Raw genomic sequence first — 21,894 nt, forward strand, 5'->3', positions numbered from 1 at the left:
GAGTAGTTTCATTACCGGGCCTCTCCTTATTTACTCTTGGAGAGCAATATTCCTTGATTTCTATAGTGCTGGTGACATTTCTATATCTTAGTTCTAGTTCAGATCCCTTAGAAATTGAATTCCGCCTGGTGTATGAATAGTCAATGTTCAATTCTTAGAATGAAAAAAATGTACAAAAAGTTATAGCTACCTACTTAACAGCTGCCAACTTAACTACTCCTTGTTTCTTCATTTGTGATATGGAATAGTGGTTCTTAAGTCAGACTGCTTGGGTTAAATTCTGGCTCTGCCATTTATGATCTGTGTCATCTCAGGCAAATTACTTATTTGTGCCTTGGTTTCCTCATCCATAAATGGGAATAATAAGAGCACCAGTCTCATATTCTTGTTGTGCAGATGAAATGGATGAATATACATAAAACACTTGTCATAGTGCTCAATCCATTGTAAACACTATGAAAACGCTTTATAAATGTTAACGTATCAAGGTTATTCTCTTCTTTAAAATATTGTTTGTAAAATGTTTTGAGGTAAAAATTATTCCATGTTTACCTGCCCCTTTTTGTTACCCATTTTCTAGATTATAGATATCAGTGACGTGTTCAGAAACACAGAGATTGGATTTCTTCGGGATGCACTTAGTGAGCCCCAAGGAACCGTCAAAGCCATACGTATCCCTGAAGGAGCAGTAAGTGAAGCACAGTTCTGGGTTTTCTATAGATTGTGTTTGGAAATAAATATGTTCAACACTGGCACATTTAAACTTCAGAAAGAACAATTCTCGGGCTGGCCCGTGGCTCACTCGGGAGAGTGCGGTGCTGATAACACCAAGGCCCTGGGTTCGGATCCCACATAGGGATGACCGGTTTGCTCACTGGCTGAGCGTGGTGCTGACAACACCAAGTCAAGGGTTAAGATCCCCTTACTGGTCATCTTTAAAAAAAAAAAAGAAAGAAAGAACAATTCTCTTTAAACAAAAATATGTGTTTTTATATAAAGTCTAACAGTGTCCCTAAAACTATAAGAACAATAAAACTTTATGAATATGACTTTACATTCACAATCTGGGGCTTTTTTCCCCCCCTTTTAAACAATGCTATAAAGTACTCTGATACTTCATTTGGGCTGATTTCATTGGGGATATTATGAGCATAAAATAGTATTTAGCAGGGGAAGGGGGATAGCGAGAAATTGATAAAGGGCCACAGAAAATGATTACATTGTGTAATGATAAATATAGAAGTTATCCTGATTTTTTAAAAATAATAAAATTAAATTAAATTAAAAAAAATAGTACTCAGTATTCTGTCTCCAGCCTGTTTGTCCAAAAGCTGTGAGCCCCACATCAGCTGCAGCAAAGCCTTTGCATGTCAATTCTTAGTCTTCTGATGATTCTGGCCTCAGTTACATTAATAATGGGGAGAAAAGGAGGTGAAGCTAAAAAAGCAAAAAGGAAGTGAAGTGGTGAGGGTAGAAGAAAGAGAATGGTTGGACTGAGCAAGCATTGACTCTAAAGTCAATGGGACACATGTATTTTCTGTAGTTAGTGCACCTTCTTTGAAAGTAATTTAATAAGAGGCATTCCAGAAATATTTTGAATAAGATTACTGTTTCGAAAGACTATATTTATTTGGATACATAAGCATATAAGTATATTCAGAATGGGTGCAAGAACTCAGTCTCATTACTTTTTATTTACTTTATATGTTCAGTGGAAAGTAACTTGGTATCCATACTCTAGTCCAGACATAACGAATGTGTTCAGGTAAGCTCAGTATAACATATTGCCTATTGTTATTTAGCACATTTTGAGTGTGTGTATTCTTCCCGAAGTAGATATAAGAACTGCAGAGGTATGCATCATGTTTTCATCTTTTTGTACCTCCCATACCTAGTTAAATGTGTCATGAATAGAGTTGATGATAAGCATAGTGTCACTTAGAAAGACATTGAGATGATTTAGAAGATACAAAGAATTTTAAGAAACCTGAAGTAATCTAATTTAGAAAAATTAAGATACAAAGAATTCTGAGAAACCTGAAATAATCAAATTTCTAATCCTCTTATTGATCTGGAAGTTTTTTCTTTCATACTTCAGTTTTAGAGATTCGTTTTGAACATTTATCCTGCATATTACATATATGACGGGGGGAGTCTTCTGTGGAATACAGCTGTTTCCAATGAGACCTGCATAACTGGAAAAAAATAAGCCCTGTAACAAGCTTTAAAATTTTGTTATTTGGGGGAAGAAAAGGTCTGAATGGTTGGCTCAGCTGATTAGAGCACAGTATTGATAACACCAAGGTCAAGGGTTCAGATCCCCTTTACTAGCCAGCCACCAAAAAAAAAATTGTCATTTGGCAGCAGAAATTAGACTGTTACTAAATCTCACTATTGTGATGGAAAGACACAAAATATACTTGTGTCCCATTTGATATCATAAACTGTTTATGAAGCTAGCTAGGTGTCATACTGATGAGTTTACTTTGATTTTCTTTCATCAGAGGTACTTAAAAAGGAAAGACATTGAGTCCATTGAAAATTTTGCAGCTAACCATTTTAATCAGGTAAGGAGTTAATTAGAGCAGGTTTTTTCCTTATGGGGATTCAGTATTTTTAACTAATAATTGTTTGAGCTCTTAAGCTCTCATTAGTTTCAAAGGTCTTATTATTTCAGATCATTCTTCTGCTTTTCTTCTATTTATTTTTAAAGTTAATATTACCCCTGGGTACAACTCTAAGACTTCAAATTAATTGAATTCACCATTAATCAGAATGTGAAAGTTCAACCGTAGCCTGTTTAAATGAAGAAAGGTATTTTAATCCTGTTAGGAAAATTAATAGAGCCCCATGTGCCCAAGGTCTAAACAAAAGCATGGCAGGTGTGAAAGAAGCCCTGTATTGTTCTTCCTATACCCTTTTTTAAAATTCTGAATATACCTTTGACAGGCACATTTTATGATCTTGGCTTGGTGGATAGTAAAATTAAAATAGGGAGGAGCAGGAGTGGGAAACAGCTATTCTTACATTGTCACTGGAAGTATAAATTGCCTGAACCATTTTAGAATCAGTAACTTTATTTAGTCATGCTCTTTGAGTCGGTAATTTTCTGTGATATACTTTTTTTCCCTCTCAGCATAGCTGTCTTATTTATTTATTCATTCATTCATTCATTCATCTATTTATTTATTTATTTACTTATTTTCTCAGCTTAGCTGTCTGTGATATACTTTAAAGAAAGGATCCTAGATATGGGGAGACTTTACATTCATTATAGTATCATTTATAACAGGAATAAAATGCAACCATAAGGGAGCGATTAAATACATTATGATATAATCAAAGGAATTTCTTTGTTCCAAAGATTTTATTTCCTAAGAAAAAAATGCTCATGTTGTAATGATTTATAAAAAAAAAGTTTATAGAATTATATATACACTAATTATAACCACGTAAAAACACTATATTTGTTTATTGAAAATATACAACCTCTACCTCTACAACCACCTCATACCTCAAGCTCAAAAAACCATAAAGGGATTTTTTAATAAGAAAGAAAGATTAGGATAGTGGTTTCCAAAATGGATCAAGGCAAAAATGAGAAAAGTCAGGGCAATATACAAAGCTTTTCATCAAGTTAAATTAACTTAATTTAAAGAACTATCCTTCATTTCTCTCTCCTTCTCTCTTGCTGCAGAAATGTTCTTTCTTTTAGGAAATGATGGTAATAGTAGAGGATATTTTGTTGGGTTTTTTTTTATGCCCTCCCTTTATAAAATTGAAAATCGGCACCCTGTGCTTCCCAATTTCGTTTCTTTTCATTTTCCTAGTATATGAAATCTTCATCTAAGAACCACAGGACCAGGAAATAATCCCGAAGGTTAACTTTGGCAGTCTTTAGTTGATGGGACTATTACTACATTTTCTTCTTTTCTTCTCTTCTTTTTTTCCTTTCTAATATACTGAATTTTTATACAAGAGATAGGTACTACTGCTACTTTTTAAAGTTAGTAATGTTTTAATTTGATTTGGCTTCAAATTGTTTTTAATATTCGTATTAATTTTTAGCATCATGATGCATACACATGGTTAAAAAAGAAATAATAAAGGATTAATAATGAAATATAATAATCATTTGCCCTAGTCCACCCCAGCCTAGAGTATCTTTTTTTAGAAATACCTCTTTATGTAACTGATATGTCTCCCTAGGGCCAGCCCGTGGCTCACTTGGGAGAGTGTGCTGCTAATAACACCAAGGCCACAGGTTCAGATCCCTATATAGGGACGGCCGGTTGCTCACTTGGGAGAGTGTGGTGCTGACAACACCAAGTTAAGAGCCCCTTATCTTTAAAAAAAAAAAAAAAAAAAAAACTTATATGTCTCTCTTTTTTTCCATGTCACTTTCCATTATTTTATCTTTTTTATTCTATTTTCCAAGAAATTTCCTCTCCTGTTGAGTTTTTTTTCAGCAGCCATATTATTATTTCTCAGCTCTTTCGATTGCATCTTATTCTGGTTTTATCGATAAAATATCTTTTTGAGTGCCTCTGAGGATTCAAGTCCTTTTTGGTCCCTAAATTATCTCGTCTCTAAAATCATTTTTTTATGTTTATCTTGGTCTTTTTTTTTTTTTAATTCTGCAGAGTTTATTCAATGTATGGTGATTGTTGACTATCTATACGTATTTAAGAAGGAGGCATCTTAAAAGCTGGTTGGAAGCACAGCTCCTTGGAGCTTTGTAAATGGCTAGGTTTAGTTTAGGGTAAGCAGCAAGGCCACTGGTTTTTACCCTGGACACTCAAGGTATAAGTATCCTGAGCCTCTCCAGATTGAGTTTCTTCTTGTGCTGAGACTGCCTCCATTGTTCTCTAGACCAGAGCTTTCTGCATCTTGCTTCTTTAATCATCCCTGTTCCATTCACTTGCAGTCTGCCAAAAATTTGTAGAGATCTCTTATCTACTGATATTCCTCCCCACCCTTCATTCCCTTTTTTGTTGTTGTTGTGGTGAGATTACTTTTTAAAATTTCTTTAGTATCATTTTGAAGGAGTTCAAGGAGGCAACAAGAATCTCATGTAAGTTCTACTGGGAACAACAAATATTTGTACTATAGAAAATAAATCAATCCCACTTTTTAAAAAAAAAGTGAATAAGTCTTTTTTTTTTCTTTATCACAGGAAGTCTTACCTATATTCCTGAAAGCCAATAGAAACTGGAATTCTTCAGTTGCTAAATTTATAATGGAGGAGCAAAGATTGGAATTAATCAGATTGATGGAGATCCAAGAGGAAGATGTGGTCCTGCTAACTGCTGGAGAGCACAAGAAAGCAGTAAGAAAAATTCCCTCCAAGTCTAAGTGCTGTTAATACTGTATGATGCCTCTCGTGTCCTATGTATATAGTACATATTTAAAATTGACTGTTAAGGGCTGGCCTGTGGCTCACTTGGGAGAGTGCGGTGCTGATAACGCCAAGGCCACGGGTTCGGATCCCATATAGGGATGGCCGGTTTGCTCACTGGGTGAGCGTGGTGCTGACAACACCAAGTCAAGTGTTAATATCCCCTTACCGGTCATCTTTTTAAAAAAAATAAAATAAAATTGACCTTTAATTTCATAAAATGGAACTGTTCTGCATAAATAGTTACATAAATAAATATCTTTCAATACTTTATAATGTAGTATATAAAACCAGGTTTTTTTTTCATCAGCTACTGGCCTCTATTGGCATTACCATCACAGAATAGATCTGACTGTTTAGAAAAGCCACTTAGGGGTCGAGCCTGTGGCGCACTTGGGAGGGTGCGGCGCTGGGAGCGCGGCTGCCCTCCCGCCGCGGGTTCGGATCCTATATAGGGATGACCGGTGCACTCACAGCACTCACTGGCTGAGCGCGGTGCAGCCGGTCTCCAAAAGGACAAAAAAACCCAACCCTGATAGAAAGTATATACTGTCCCCTTTACGGATAATGGAAAACAGAGCTTATGAGTGCTGAGTTGGAATTTAAACCCTGTCTTTGTTACTGCAGATTTTCTTTCTGTTTTCCCGCAGCAGTAACTGCAGCAGTCATTACTTGCACCTCTCTAGCTGGATGGGTTGATGTAAGATAAAAAAAGGAAAAAAAAAAAAAAAAAAAAAACTCTTGGGTTGGGGCCGGCCCGTGGATCACTCGGGAGAGTGTGGTGCTGATAACACCAAGGCCACGGGTTCAGATCCCATATAGGGATGGCCGGTTTGCTCACTGGCTGAGCGTGGTGCTGACAACACCAAGTCAAGGGTTAAGATCCCCTTACCGGTCATCTTTTTTAAAAAAAAAAAAAAGAAAAGCCACTTAGTTAATGGGATATTGGTATTAGTTGTACAACCATGGAAAAATATTTTCATTTTCAAAATTTTGCAGATGAAAAAAATTTGGTAGTCTTAAACTTTTGTGTATAATGCATCCCTAAAAATATGGAGAGACAGATCAGACCACTGGAGGGCTGCTGGGCTTGCAGACACCCCTGGAACAACTTGGTCAAGGTGGGGCCCTTTTTCCTCAAGAGTAGCAGCTGTAGGTGGTGATTGCTGCCATGCACTGGCTAAATCACCATTCCTCAAGGAACATATATGGAAGACTGAATTTGGCTTTAGGGATCTTTGTAAAATATACAAAAGTATAGCATAAAAGTCAAACATGAATATTGAAAACATACTATAAATAAAGGTCAGGCATGTTATAAATTCATTCTTTCACTAAAATATGGTTTCTTTAAAATAAGTGTTTAATTAGTACTTTATCAAGTTTATTCTTCAAATTTATATTTGCACTTATTTATCATTATCTCTTCCAAAGAAAATGTTTCAGAGCTCAGCTTCAACAATTAATATAATACACTGTTTTTTCCTTTCCCTGCAATAGTAAAGAAAGTTATTTAATTACAAATTTCATTCTCAGTGCACTTTTTAAAAAAGAACTTGGAATTTTGTATTATATAATATCCTGCTGCAAATTAATTTGGCTATGAAACATTCTTTTGCTATGAACCAAACATACTGGTGTTCCTTTCTCAGGAAGGTATGGTTCTAATTCCTGCTAGACCTTCCTTGAAAGAAAGCTAGAAACCAGACTTACAAGGAGTAACATTAACATTCTGAAAATGAAGGTGCCCTCTGCAGATATTTAAATGTAAGATAGAATGGGCCACAAAGTCTATGCATGTCTGCAGGCATGTGTCATTGTTCTGACTGTCCTTTCTCAAAAAAGCCCTGCAAACCACAGTTAGCACTTATTAAGCACTTCCTAATTGCCAAGTAAGCACCTTGTATATGTTAACTCATTTAATCCTCACGCCAACCCTTTGAGAGAAGTACTGTTGCTGTTTTTAAAATAATAAAAAAACTGAGGCATAGAGGTTTAAAATTCACGCAGTCACATGCCTAGGAAGTGGAGGAGCCAGAATTCTAACCCATGAAGTCTGATTCCAAAATTCACACATATTCCATATCACCTCTAATAAGAGCCAGAATTTGTTGAACATTAATTATGTGCCAGGCACTCATCAAATCTTCACCACAATCCTTCAGGAGCAGTGAGGAAATAACCAGAATAACTGCCATTTGCATACTTTTCAGGTTCTGCATCTTATGTACCTTATCTGACCTAAGCTTCATACAGTCTTTTGTAGATGTTTTTATCCCCATTTTACTATGAAAAGGGGTACAGAGAAGTTAGTAAGTAGCCAAACTGAGATTCAGATTCAGGACTATGAAGCTCTGATACCTGTGTTCTTAATCACTGTGTTATTAGGTACTCACCCAGTCTTGTGTTTACAGTGCTCTTCATTGGGAAAATTACGACTAGAATGTGCTGACCTTCTAGAAATAAGAGGAGTGGTGCTCCGAGACCCAGCTTTGTTCTCTTTCCTCTGGGTGGTAGATTTCCCACTCTTCTTTCCAAAGGAGGAAAATCCTGCAGAGCTGGAGTCAGCCCACCACCCATTTACTGCTCCCCACCCCAGCGATATTCACCTCCTGTACACTGAACCTGAAAAGGTACCATATCTGATGTACTTCCAAATAAAAAGGAAATGTGTAAATAAAGGCAAAGAACTTCAGATTTCACAGTCTGAAGACAGATAGGACCCAGTTCTGGAAGCCCCAGAAGAAACTGAGATTTGAGCCAGTAGTTAATACATTGTCTCTAAGTAACTACAGTATCTTCAATCTACAGAACAGAAAATCAGAAATTTTCTCTAACATAAAGGTTCTGTAAATCTTGTAGGTCCGTAGCCAACACTATGACTTGGTTTTAAATGGCAGTGAGATAGGAGGTGGTTCTATCCGAATCCATGATGCAGAGCTACAGCGTTACATCCTGGCAACATTACTAAAGGTAATAAATATTCTAACCTGGCCTTATTTTTCAATCAGTATTTGTCAGTTTTGTTAAACATTTGTTATGAATGGAGGATTCGCTGGATATAAAATAGTGTCAGCTTGTTTCTGTACCTTTAGTGTAGGACTTGGAAAAATAAATGGTAATAGTAGCTGTTTATTAGTACTTACTATGTGCCAGGCACTATTTTAGTACTTTATATGCATTGACGCATTTAATCTTCACAATTGCTTTATGAGATAGATGCCCTAACATTCGTCATTATGAAAAAAAATGAATCTCAGACCTTATTATTCTGCCCATTTTAAAGATAATTTGAGGGCCGGCCCGTGGCTCACTCGGGAGAGTGCTGTGCTGATAACACCAAGGCCTCTTATTCTGCCCATTTTAAAGATAATTTGAGGGCCGGCCCGTGGCTCACTCGGGAGAGTGCTATGCTGATAACACCAAGGCCTCGGGTTCAGATCCCATAAAGGGATGGCCGGTTCACTCACTGGCTGAGCGTGGTGCTGACAACACCAAGCCAAGGGTTAAGATCCCCTTACTGGTCATCTTTTAAAATAAATAAATAAATAAAGATAATTTGAGGCAGATTAATTAACTTACCAAAGCCACACAGCACAGAACTAAGCAGAGCTAGGGTTTGAATCCAGGCAGGGTGGCTCTTGAGCCCAAGCACCTAACCACTAAAAAAAAAAAACAAAAAAAAAAAAAGATTCAGTCTTAAGTGACTGAAAATGTTGATAATGTTAGAGAAAAAGAGGTTTGAAAGGATTTTATATCACTTAATAATACTACTTTAGCTCTATTTAAGATGGGGCTATATTTTAGTAATAGAGAGTGAGGTAATCAGGATTTTAAAAAAAGAAAGAGGGGAGTCTCTACAGATGCGGACCTAAAATTTGCAGTTTGTTGGTGATTCTATAGAAAGCTAGAACAGGTTTCAGGAAAGAGAAGGTCTGAGAGTCTGGTCCTAAAAGATCATTCTCTAGGATTAACTAACAGGTGCTAGGTAAGATGGAAGAATTTTATATGTGAGACTAGGATTGGAGAACTCAAAATATCAGACTCCCCCGTTAGCTTTAAGGGCATTGTGAAATCTGTTAACATTTCTCCTGCCAAGTCAGGCCTCCAATCATCAGTTTCCAGCCTATCTTTTTCATTCCTGTCATTGTCAAGCTTTTCAAAACAGTAAGAATACATTGCTTCCCTTTCTTCCCTACGCACCAGTGGTTCTCTGTCCTGCTGCACATTAGAAAAGAATCACCTGGAAAGCATTTTAGAAAAACAAAAAACACTGATGCCTGTGCCCTACACAAGACCCACTAAATAAAAAGCTCTAAGTATGAGGTTTGGCATCTGTTTGTTTGAAGCTTCCCACCTGATTCTGATCTATAGCCTGGTCAAAGAACTACTTCCAGACACATTTTCAACATCTCTACACGCACTGTCCTACAAAAGTTACTGGCATGGTCACCAAATCCAGTGGCCTGTTGTTGACCCTCCAACTCTCCCACCTCCCAGAAGCATTTGACACTGTTGCCCTCTTACTAATGTTCTCTTCCCTTGGTCCCTGGGACAGGCCAGTTTTCCTGGTTTTCATCCTACCTTTCTGAGCTCTGCATTATCAGTACAGTAATGGCTGCATTTACTGAGCACCAGGCATTTTTCTACATGTCATAATCATCTGTGACTTATCTTATTCCCTTGCTGAAATGTAAACCTCGTAAATTTTGGGTTTTGAGGTTTTTTTTACATTTTTCCCAGTGAGTTTTCATTATCAGTTAAGTCATATATATTAAGGTTTCATCTGTGACTTATCTTATTCCCTTGCTGAAATGTAAACCTCGTAAATTTTGGGTTTTGAGTTTTTTTTTACATTTTTCCCAGTGAGTTTTCATTATCAGTTAAGTCATATATATTAAGGTTTTTTTTTTTAATTCCACTTTATTTTCACTTTAGCACCTAAGCCTAGTGTGTGGCACTTAGTGGACCTTCAGTATATATTTAAACTAAATTATCTTTTGAATTTCAGGAAGATGTGAAATTGCTCTCCCATCTGCTCCAGGCTTTAGATTATGGGGCGCCCCCTCATGGAGGAATTGCCTTAGGTAAACAACTTGTCCTTTTACAAACTAAATTCCATTCCATAGCACAGTGTCTCAAATTTGGGCTCTCAACTTGTGGTGCTGGAGTGGGGGTGGGGGGTGGAATGAGTCCAAGAGTTCTCTGAGAATCTAAGTATCTGTTTTAATTTCAGTAATGTATTTTAAAATATATTTTACCAGTTACAAAGATAAAACTTAAGTGATAATTTGCATTTGAAATATTTTTTAATAGACTAAAAACTGGAGAGTTTAATGTCAATATTGCTCAAATCCTGGGGCCTCACACACACACATTCTTTGGGGTCTGGAAAGCACTGCTCCATAGCATTCAGCTCATATGAAAATAGGAATATGCCAGTGTCCTGATTACCGTGGTTACTCACTTTGCTTGTTTTGTCAAGCAAGAATACTGAGAAATTCTAGAAAGCTTACCTAGATTGTAGGCTCTCAACAAAAGGGACTTCTTTCTGTTTTTGTAGGAGTTCCCTACAGAGCACCTAATATATTTATTATTCAACCTGTATTAGGGCCTTTAGTAAGCCCTTACTGTGATAACGTCAGTAGCATGTGAACATTAGTCCTGAGCACTTTTCCAGAATGAGGCAGAAAAGAACCTCTCAAGAAACAAAAATTCTCTAAAAAGGCAGGGAACTGTGGTTGGCTACAGCTTATAAAGATTCTTATGTAAAAGTTCTCTACAACTTTTGATAGAAAGACTAAGTCTTTTCCAACGTTAGATTACATTTCTCATCTGTTAACTTTGTATTTTACTCACAGGGTTAGACAGACTGATGTGCCTTGTCACTAGAGCTGCAAGCATCAGAGATGTCATAGCCTTCCCCAAATCCTTCCGGGGACATGACCTCATGAGCAATGCCCCAGATTCTGTCCCTCCTGAGGAACTGAAGCCGTATCATATCCAGGTCTCTTGGCCAACTGACTCAGAAGCAGAAAAGAGCTCACTGAATCATCCACATCATCCAGAAAGTTGAGCTTCTGATTTTGTCCTCTTTGCTTTCCCAAAGCTAAAATCAGATCCAGAGTTCTGCCACAGATCTGATAATCAAGTCTTTAAGCGGAAGGAATCATTCTTTAACACAGTGAAGAAACAGAAGCTATCCAACTTTGACTTGAATATGCATCATCAGGGGTTTTTTTGATTGAGACATTTTTGAAGTTCCTTTTCACTTAGAGAGGTGTGAAAGATGGCTCTTTGCTGTAGTAATACAGTGGCTTAGTTGTTTTCTAATCATGTTTTTTATACCGAGATAGTAAGTTATTCACTTAGGACAGAGATAATCAAATCATGTGAGAAATGTGGGAAAATGCTTGCCCCTGAAGACTGGTCAGTTGATGGAGGATTCGGTTCATCCGTTCTCATCTAGAGAATCAATCATATGAATTAAGCTTTTTAGTGACAGTTCAACTATCAACATAATATAGTGAGAAGTAGCATAATACAATGCAAAAAACATCACTGAAATGAGAGTCACAAAATCTTTTTCAGTGTTTCACCTTGAGCAAGTTACATAAACATCTCTAAGCCTTCTTTCCTGCTTGTGTAAAATGCAAAGGCCAAATCAGAGGAGATAATATATGTGGAAGACAGTGTGAGTGCTTTGAAAATGTTTGAAAAACTATAAAAAAAAAAAAAAGCATTACACAAAAGAAAGATGATATTATTTACCCATAAACAGGTACAGGCATATCCATATATATGAAGGTATTTCAAAAAGTTCATGGAAAGATTCATATTATCTTTTAGTTGTATTTTTCCACTAACTTCTTGAAGTACCCTTGTATTTTGTAATTTAAGATCAAACAAAACTGATAACTGTAGTAAAAGAAAAAGTTTTATGAATCAGTATTCTATTTCTATTTTTAAAGAATCACTAATCCCCAAATAATTTCTCTCAATTACACATAATTGAAAATACTAATTGAACTTAGATCAACCTCACATGTACAAAAAAATTAAGACTGGGCTCATTGTGATTTTCTTATAAGTTTTAATGATACAAATAAAAATTATAAAATGGGAACAAGGCCTTGATTAATGATTTTGAAAATATTCTTTTCTACTTGATCTTTGCTTTTGCCTTGACATTCTTTTGATTTATAATTTATAAACACTAAGTATCAGTTTTACATCCCAGCCTATTTTTCTCATTGCTCTAAGCAATACGATACTATAATCTTTTTCTGTTTGAAAATAAAATAGGCTTCACTTCCAGGTCTATTTTGTGACACTCAATAAGCTACAAAGAGTATGAATGTCCTTCCTTACTAATGAGAAAGCTGGTTTACCATTAGGTGGAGCTTTTCCCTAAATTTGTCCTTTCACCTAATCTCTCCCTCATTTGTGGGTATACTCTAGAGCCAGAAAGTCCTTGCTGGCAGGGTTCTCACGGTGAGAAGGGTGCCCAACACTGCCTGCCCTTTCTCAGTGGAGAGAATTTCTAGAGATGCCCTACATCCATCTATGCCACAAATGTTACCTAACTTATAAATATAATAAATTTGCTATTCACTGTTTAAAGCCTAATTCATACCAAAACTTTATCTTTCTATCCTGGAAATGAGCATTACAGAAGACACCCAAAATTCAGAGAGTATTTTCTAGGCACAAATACCAAAGGCCTTAGGTCCCCAAGAGTAAAACAGTCGTGTCTTTTTTTTTTTTTTTTTAAAGTATATGTGCTGCTGAAGTGAGCACAAACAGTACTGTCTTGATATCTCAAGAGGCCTAGTCACTTTGGGTTACTCAGCTTTTCTTCGGACCTGTCAGGAAGAAAAAAATAACGCTTATTCTGAAATCCAAGGAAATGTCACTATATAAGATCTCTATGATTAGGGTAGGGTAAAATTTTAAATATTTTCTCAAAAACTGAAGAACTATTTGCCAGTAAAGTTGAAAACACCACAACCAGGATGTTAGAATGCACGAATTGTAAACTTGAAACCGAGTTCTTTCAAATCGAATCTCCCCAACCTCCTAGGCAATTTAGATGTATTCTGTTTCCAGTTTTAAAAACAAGGTAAGCAATTGCCAGCTACAACAGCAGTAGTCATTATTAGCTTCACAGAGCTTTGTCCTACGAACAATTTCTTCTTGTTGGGAAGAGTTATGTCAGATGATGAGTCTAATGGGATTGTTTTAAGCTCTTAGGCTTTGCTTTACTAAACAATGGATCTGTACAACTGCTCTGTCTTTTCCCAGAATTCCCCTCTCTGAAGAATAGTTATGTCAGATGATGAGTCTAATGGGATTGTTTTAAGCTCTTAGGCTTTGCTTTACTAAATAAACAATGGATCTGTACAACTGCTCTGTCTTTTCCCAGAATTCCCCTCTCTGAAGAATCAGAACTATCTGTAACATTGATCACTTCCTTGCTGCTTTTTGTTAAACAGCAAGGATTCTTTTTTCTTATCTCAAGAAAAATGAGTCACTTCATAACTACTAGAAGAGTTAGCCAAGTATACAATAAAAATATCAGATGGAATATCTATATAACAGTTGCATATGTAAGTCATGCAATAAATGCACATCCAAGTCAGTCTTTGTATTTAAGACTTTTAATGCAGAAAGAACTTGTATGAGTTGGATGTACCTGGATTTAATTCCTGGCTTTACTGCTCCCTAGTTAAGTAACTTTGGCCCGGTTGCTTAACCTCTCTAGGCTCCTGTTTCTTTGCCTAGAGAAAGTGAAGCTGGAGAAACTTGTCTTCAAATAAAGCTGAACATCTATCAGCTCTACCTTCAAAATACATCCAGCATGGATCTGGCACTTTTTCATGCCTCTATAAATACCTTCCTGGTCCCTGTGATCATCTTGTCCTGCCTGCATTAGAGCAACGGCTTCCTCATGATCTTGCGTTCATCCTTGCCCCTCACAAGTCTATCAGTGAGGGTCAGATCATGTCACTCCTCTGCTCAAGCCCTCCAGTGGCTTCCCTCCTCAGAGAAAAGCCAGAGTCCTTAAAGTGGCCTCCAAAGGCCTCTGTGACCTGTCTAGCTACTGACCATGTCCTCCCATTCTCCTTGCTCCCTCTGTTCTCTCCACACTGGAGTCCTTGCTTTTCTTGGTGTTCACTAGGCATGATCCCATGTCCATGCTGTTGCCCAACCTGTCCCCTCGCAAGTTTTCTCCAGGTAGCTGCTCTGCTTGCTCCCTAATATCCTCAAATCTTTGTTCAAATGCCCCCTTGGAGGTGAGGATTTCCCTGACAACCATATTAAAAAGAGCGAGCCCCTGCCTTGCATCAGCACTCTACCCCTTCCCTGCTTTATTTGTCCTCTGTACCACTCGCCACTATTTGATATGCTACCTTTTAGTTATTTTGTTTGCCCCACTAGAACGTATGCACCATGAGGGCATGGATTTTATTTTTGTCTGTTGTTTTCTGTAATATCTATTACCAGCACCTAAAAAACATTGCTTTGCACATGATAGATGCTCAATAAACACCTTTCGGGTGAATTATAAAATGAGTAAATACATGCCAAGCTCTGGGCTAGGATCTGGGGAGCACAAGGATGAGTAAGTTGTGGCCCCTGTCCTGCAGGAACTTTTAGCCTGGTGGGGGAGCAGATACATAAACAGATCACTTTGATATGTGTAAATCATTAGATGAAGATATGTAGAGATCCTGAGACCAACCTCACCAATAGGGAAGGTTGATAAAGCAGATACTCCATCAGATGTTGGCAGCTTGTTGTTGATGGCAGCTTAATTACTAGCAAGAATTAACCATTCTTTCATGGTTTTTAAGTGAGATGGCTTCAAATAGGTCACTTACATAAAATTAATCAAGAATACAGTCTGTTTTAGAATACAGATGTCCAGCACAGTACACCAGTATTTTCCCTAACTTTACATCTGAAATAAGAGGGACAAAGGAAGCATAAAATGTATCATTTCCAAGCCCAGGGATTTTCAAGAGCATAAAGATCCCTTTAAAGTATCTAAACCTACAGCTTTATTAAAGATGAAAAAAAATCAATTTATCTATCTTAAAAGCTGTAACATTTGGAGGATATTCAGGCACTAGTTTGAATTATGGAACCCAGCTTTCCAGTTTGAGAACATAATTATATAAAAATCCTTTGTGCATTTGGCAGGATGTGCGACTAGTGAAACACATCATGTACATAACTAGAATTGCCGCCCGAAAGCTCTGTGGTGGTGTAAGGCGCCAACTAATTATTTCCATTTTTCTCACCAGGATGTGCGACTAGTGAAACACATCATGTACATAACTAGAATTGCCGCCCGAAAGCTCTGGTGGTGTAAGGCGCCAACTAATTATTTCCATTTTTCTCAGTGAAAATAATTTGCCTGGCACCTTCCTTATTGTTTGAATGTATACCTCTCCAAAATTCAGGTGTTGTCCATGTGACGGTATTAAGAGATGGGGCTTTTAAGAGGTGACTGGGCCATGAGGGCTCCTCCCTCATGAGGATTAAGGACCTTGTAAGAGGCTTCATGCAGCCATCAGCTCTCTTCCCCTTCCTATTACATGAGGACACAGTGTTCCTCCCCTCCAGAGGATGCCACCCTCACCAGATACCAAACCTGCTATCACCCTGATCTTGGACTTCCCAGCCTCCAGAACTGTGAGAAATAAATTTGCTCTTCATAAATTACCCAGTCTGTGGTACTGTTATTGCAGCACAGACTAAGACAGATCTCATTTAATAAGTAGATATAACTTTCCAGGGGCCCAAATTAAACAAATGAGGAAATTGGAAGTATAAATCTAGAAGTCAGTGACTCAAACCAGAATTACCTGTGGAATAACAGCACCCTACATACCCCATTCGCCCACACCTCCCCTGGTGCATGCATGGCATGACAGGTTATAGAATCATGAGTTCTTAAGATGACAGCGTACCTTAGATTGTCTGAGTAGTCCACCTCCCACCCAGTGCCAGAATCTAAGACAGTATTCAGGTATTTTGTTTTAAAACAACCCAGTTCCACTTTTGGATAAGAGTTTGTATTCTATAAAGCCTCCAAGTCTTTTCCAAACAATCTGTCAAGCCAGCTCCCCTCCACCCCCACATTCTAAGTACCCCATTGGGACCTTTCAAACCGAAAAAGACTAATATTCCTGCCTATAGAATTTCATCTCGTAGCTTGTCTTTTCTTGAAGGCTAAGATAATCCTTCAGTGTATTAACTCTTGTCAATTGTTAATGTGACATGCTGCTGCATGTTGACTCTATTCTGACTCTGCCTCTACCACCTGTGTGGCTTTAGATAACCTTATCCTGAGTCTATCCCTTTATCCATAAGATGTAATTCCTAACTTGTCACTTTTAGAATGATTATGTAAACTAGCATATAGTAAGCATTCAAAAAACAGCTATTATGAGGGCTCCACCCTTATGAACAGGATTAGTGCCCTCATAAGAGGCTTGAAGCACCTCCCTTGCTCCTTATGCCACATAGGGATGCAGAAGGCACTATCTATGAGGAACAGGCCCTCACCAGACACTGAATCCATTGACACCTTGATCTTGGACTTACCAGTCTCCAGAACTGAGCAATAAATTTCTATTGCTTATAAATAATCCAGTCTGAGGTTTTTAAGCAGCCCAATGCCCATAAAAAGACATCTTTGCATGCGCAAGTCTTTTCCTGTAGTTAAACAGAGTAAACGGTAAGAAAAGTTGGGGGTGGGGGTGTATTTGTTTTACATAGGGTCTCAGAGCCTGTGGGAGGATTCATTTGAGTGGAGTCCAGGGAACAAGACTAATGTACATTTGGGGCAAGACTTTAGCTTGAGGTATAACTGACAAAAACTATATTTGCTTGTGTACAACTTGTGTTTGGCAGCTGGCCAGTGCCAGGATCTAAACCTGACCTTGGTTTTATCACAATCACTCTCTACTAAGAGCTAACTAGGCTAGCCAACTTGATGTTGTCAAAAAGCTTGTGGAAAAATGGAATTAAAAGATATATAGTATGTGCTGGTAACACCAGCTGAAATAATCCAAGCTTATATTTTTTGCATCCTCAGGCCCATTCTTTTTTTTTTTTCTCCAAAGGTGGCTTTGGGCTTAATACAAATTGCCCCAATGATTTCATTTAGCCATTAAGAAAACTTGCTCACACAATTCTGCAAAATATATGGCACTTCTTCAACAGATGTTATTCTGGTTTCTATCAGCACAAATACGGCATTTCTAAAATGAGAAAGACTATGTGTAGTCTATTCCTCAGCGCAAATTACACTTTTAAACATAAGACATACACTGTAAAATATCCGTGAAAATCTTAACTGGCTGTACCTTTAATGAAGCAAATGCCAGGGAGCCTTTGACTTCTGCATACTTTTATTTCCAATTAATGTAACAGACAAAGCACCAGTATAGCCTTCATTATTTGAAAACATTCCTCCTTTCCCCCACCCTATTTGAAATAGGATGCTCCTCCTCACAAGGTTTACAGAAATTCCAATTGAAAGAAAGATGCTTAATCTTCTATCCCATGAGCATCCATCCAGCTGCCTGCAAGCAAATACACCACTTTTAGCCACACTTCCAAACATCAATTTAAGTGGTACTTGATGAACACAGAATATCAGATCTTTTATTGTCATCAAGTAATCAGTGAGAGAGTTCAAGTTGGGTTGAGATCATCATGTATTCTGAAAAAAGAACAGTGCTGTCATTTTCAATTCTCACCTTTCAATGGGTAAGCTGCATGCTTGCTGTAGTCATAAAAGCCCTAAAAAAGAAAGATTACATATTTATTATGGTAAAAAAAAATTTTTCTCTGATACTGGTTAATACAGTAACCTCAGAATAAAAATGGAACGGTTTTACAAGTGATATCACTCTATTTCATTTGGCAGAATCATTACATCACTGGTTACATTCCAACTTAGCATATATACACCAAAAACTGACTTACCTTGAAGTTTTCAGGATAAAAGAAAATAACCTGTTTGAAGAGAAAAAACATTTAAAATTTACCCTACTCAATTTCACTTTTTAAAATAGCTAAATCAATCCATCTGGCACAATCTAGTTTAAGATGTATTTATGCCATAAAAATTTCCTAACATTTGTAAACTAACCTGCACTTCACATACGAGTTCTCATTCCTGCAATTAAGAAAGCATATAAGTCATTATTGTAATCCAACTCTCTAAATGTTTCCTATGTAACAAATAGCTAAATTCCCCTTTTCAAGAGAATAAATTGGATTGTTGCAGCCAGATACGTCAGATAGGAGCGAAAGACTTAATACTGCTCATCAGTGTTAGTCTGCTGAACTATGTTATCATCACCGTATCGGCAGCTTTATATCAGTTTTAAAAACCCATACTTGAGACTGGTGTACCTTTTGATTGAAATTTCGTGCTCCATGTATCGTGGCCAAGCAGATTATTCAGACCTGCAGAAATTTATGCAAATTTGGAAACAGGCAGTAATAAGTAGGTTTCTAAAAGATTTTCCAACTACTGTTTCAGTTTAAAATTAATCTTCATTCTCTTTCAGAGAGATTCCCATCTGTTTTAACTTAAGTCATCACCAACAGCATCTTGGTCAATAGATAACTAAAATTTACAAAATATGTACCTTTATTTAAAAGGTCTCCAAAATCTGCACCTGAAAAAAAGTATTTGAATATCACTTACTTTTCCACATAAATAACGTTAATTACTCACTGTAAGACTTTTGTCTTACAAAGCACATCCTAACAATCAGTTCAGGCATTTCAGAAATATAATCATAAAATGCCTAAGAACTGTCTTCATGTTCTTACCCAAGCCATCCCTGGGAAAAAACGTGAAACCAGTGGCTAGAACAGAACAGAAACATGACTGTCATTAAAAACTAAATATCATTAAATCTAAAATTTGTTACCACTTTAGTTGTTTGTCACAGGGTTATTCAGTGTTAAGTTTGTCTACATGCTCATTTCAGGTCAGACATTTGATCAACATCATTACATAAACCCCGTTTGGAGCATGCTCAAAGAAAATGCAATCTTAGCATTCATTAGCTGAATATAAATTAGTTCATTATCAGCATTCTCAGTAAGTCTTAAACCACTGTAATATTTCCATCAATACTTACTTTAAAAAAAAAATGGTCCAGACAAGTCAGACTTCACACCTAAGAAATTTAGAGTAGTTTTAGAATAGCCAAAGATGGATTTTTTTCTCCCCATTCCCCAAAGCTAACAAATGCCTGAAATCAGTTAGAGCTAATTAACCACCTTCACATTCAGTCAGTATTTGCTCATCATCATCCAGGCCACATTTTCAAAATTGTCTTAATGGTAACAGGACAAGGCTCTGGCTTTTATTTAATGCATTCAGCACTCACACCAGGAGTGCTTGATGCAAGTACGTAAGAATGTAGCCCATTTATGCCCGTTAGTTTGCCCAGTTACCTGTTTACTAGGATTATTTTACTTACCACATCAACTTTCAGCTGTTTAGTGCCTATAAAACAGATTTTAAATAACAACTTTAAGAAAAACACATCTTAAGCTAATGGTTATACTACTGCCTACACTAATAGCTGCAAACACCAACCACCCCAGATACGTTAAACAGTTTATCTCTTCATGAGTCAATCTGTTGAACTATGTATGCAACCATCATCTGTTTCTTCATTCTTACAGTATTCTATGTATTTTTGTTGGGGTTTTTTGGGTGGCTGACCTACGGGGATCCGAACTCTTGATGTTGGTTTTTTTTTTTTTTAATGATGACCGGTAAGGGGATCTTAACCCTTGACTTGGTGGTGTCAGCACCACGCTCACCCAGTGAGCGAACCGGCCATCTGTATATGGGATCTGAACCCGTGGCCTTGGTGTTATCAGCACCACACTCTCCCGAGTGAGCCACGGGCCGGCCCCGTGATGTTGGTATTTTAACACCACACTCTAACCAACTGAGCAAACTGGCCGGCCAGTTTCAATTTAGCATCAAATTAAGAGCAGAGGTTCACACTTCAAAAAACCCTAATTCATATAAGCATCAACATTACTTTGGCTGTTCTCTAAGCCCTTAAAAACAATTGAAAGTACTGGCTTAACAGACTATCTAAAAAGGTTTCTCACCTGTGTGCCCAGGTTATCGCGAAAAGCTTGTTTTTAGGACCTGTGAAAAAAGACTCACGTGAACTTAAGTGCAATCTTTATGTTCCCTACATCACCATTTTGTGTGCCTCAGTTAGCATAATGGTGGTTAAGATTCTCGTCATTCTCGCAGTCAAGAGTAGCAAATAAAATGTCATCATTGCTGCACATTCAGTGACGTTCAACCTAACTCCCTTTGGGGGGTATTTCGATAACTTACCTCGGCAGCAATTTTCATCCCTCCTTGGCACATAACTAGACAACAGACAAAAAGACGTAGAACCGTAAGGCACCTCCCTGCAGCCAAGTTAAATTCCATTACCTAATATATTAAAGCCTCAGAACAGAATTTCAGAAATCCCTTCTGTCCACTACTCTTAAAACATCACAGGCTTAATAAAAAGACCTCCTCTAAGCAGATTTCATTCTTTCCACTGTACTTTCTTACCTGTCTATAAGATGCCATCAAAAGCCACGTTGCGTCCGTGCCAAGCAACATTTCCTAAAAAAAAAAAAAAAAGGATTACGTACAGATATTTAGTCCATTTTGTTCCACGCTACCTTACATCGCGTTTTTGTGTCACCTATGCAGGACTCTATGCACCCATAATTTAATTTCACGACTGCAAGAGATAATGTATACGAGAGCACTATACCTAAAGTTAAGAACCAGTGAAATAACGGAGCACTGCGCAATGCAGCCCCTTAGAGAACCACGTGGACTAGCACAACCACCATCCTTTTCCTGAGAAGTGCCTGAAGGAGGCTCGGCCGCGGTCCTTAACAAAGGCCCACTCGGTGAGTCGGCATGGGCCGCCATCAGAGCCGTTGGCATTCATCAACACTCTCAGATGTCCCTACCAACACAGGCTTCATCACAGGCAGGGTACGCAAGCCGAGGTTTCTCCGCAGTTCAGCCCACAACAACTGAGTAGTTTAGGTCGCGCCTGCACCGAACGCGCAATCCCCCACCATCCTCATCTTGTGGGAACGCAAAGGCGCGCGACTGGCCTAGAAATGCCAGCCAGTTTAGGACAATCTTAACTGTCCAGGGATGGAGAGTTCAAACCAAGAACTCGCTTAACAACCATGATAAACCCACTCACCTCAAGCCAGCCGATTCCTACTCTAGAAAGACCGAGATGGCGCCCGGACTCCTGTATATAATAGTTCTTTTTCATGACGTCATCACGCACTCTCCCCGCCAGCGCCCGCTTCAGCCACTCCTTCTCTCCTCCGTCAATCTCCTCTCCTCCAATCCCACCTCCTTCCCGCCCTCTAAACCCGCGGTCTTGGCCCCGCCCCAC

General features: G+C 37.9%; 1 protein-coding gene and 1 long non-coding RNA gene across 6 annotated transcripts in view; one reads left to right on the forward strand and one right to left on the reverse strand.

Annotated features, from left to right (window-relative positions):
• Positions 1–12,524, forward strand: part of DARS2 (aspartyl-tRNA synthetase 2, mitochondrial) — a 28,310-nt gene extending 15,786 nt beyond the window's left edge. Inside the window, exons 11-17 of one of the 3 annotated variants that reach the window (XM_008578270.1) lie at positions 581–688; positions 2,505–2,567; positions 5,177–5,329; positions 7,813–8,031; positions 8,261–8,371; positions 10,410–10,485; positions 11,260–12,523. In XM_008578270.1, coding sequence (XP_008576492.1) covers positions 581–688; positions 2,505–2,567; positions 5,177–5,329; positions 7,813–8,031; positions 8,261–8,371; positions 10,410–10,485; positions 11,260–11,474 — 945 coding nt within the window. In that variant the 3' untranslated portion in view covers positions 11,475–12,523. Of the gene's footprint in view, positions 1–580; positions 689–2,504; positions 2,568–5,176; positions 5,330–7,812; positions 8,032–8,260; positions 8,372–10,409; positions 10,486–11,259 lie in introns of all 3 variants that reach the window. The other 2 variants (XM_008578272.1, XM_008578271.1) reach the window with 2 other exon arrangements.
• LOC103594969 lies at positions 11,778–21,746 on the reverse strand. Of its 3 annotated transcripts, none has more exons than XR_550897.1 (14): positions 21,694–21,746; positions 21,036–21,088; positions 20,808–20,842; positions 20,570–20,609; positions 19,921–19,946; positions 19,576–19,614; positions 19,262–19,297; positions 19,075–19,104; positions 18,836–18,889; positions 18,570–18,596; positions 18,404–18,433; positions 18,175–18,217; positions 17,779–17,997; positions 11,778–11,863 (listed from the first exon to the last, which is right to left on the reverse strand). It is a non-coding gene; the product is annotated as an uncharacterized LOC103594969 (long non-coding RNA). The 3 variants fall into 3 exon arrangements; XR_550896.1 differs by lacking the exon at positions 11,778–11,863 and adding an exon at positions 12,475–13,263; XR_550898.1 differs by lacking the exons at positions 11,778–11,863; positions 19,921–19,946 and adding an exon at positions 12,475–13,263.
• Between the last annotated feature and the right edge of the window lie 148 nt (positions 21,747–21,894).

Source organism: Galeopterus variegatus, unplaced genomic scaffold (assembly GCF_000696425.1).
Source record: "Galeopterus variegatus unplaced genomic scaffold, G_variegatus-3.0.2 Scaffold1655, whole genome shotgun sequence".
Lineage (NCBI taxonomy): Eukaryota > Metazoa > Chordata > Mammalia > Dermoptera > Cynocephalidae > Galeopterus > Galeopterus variegatus.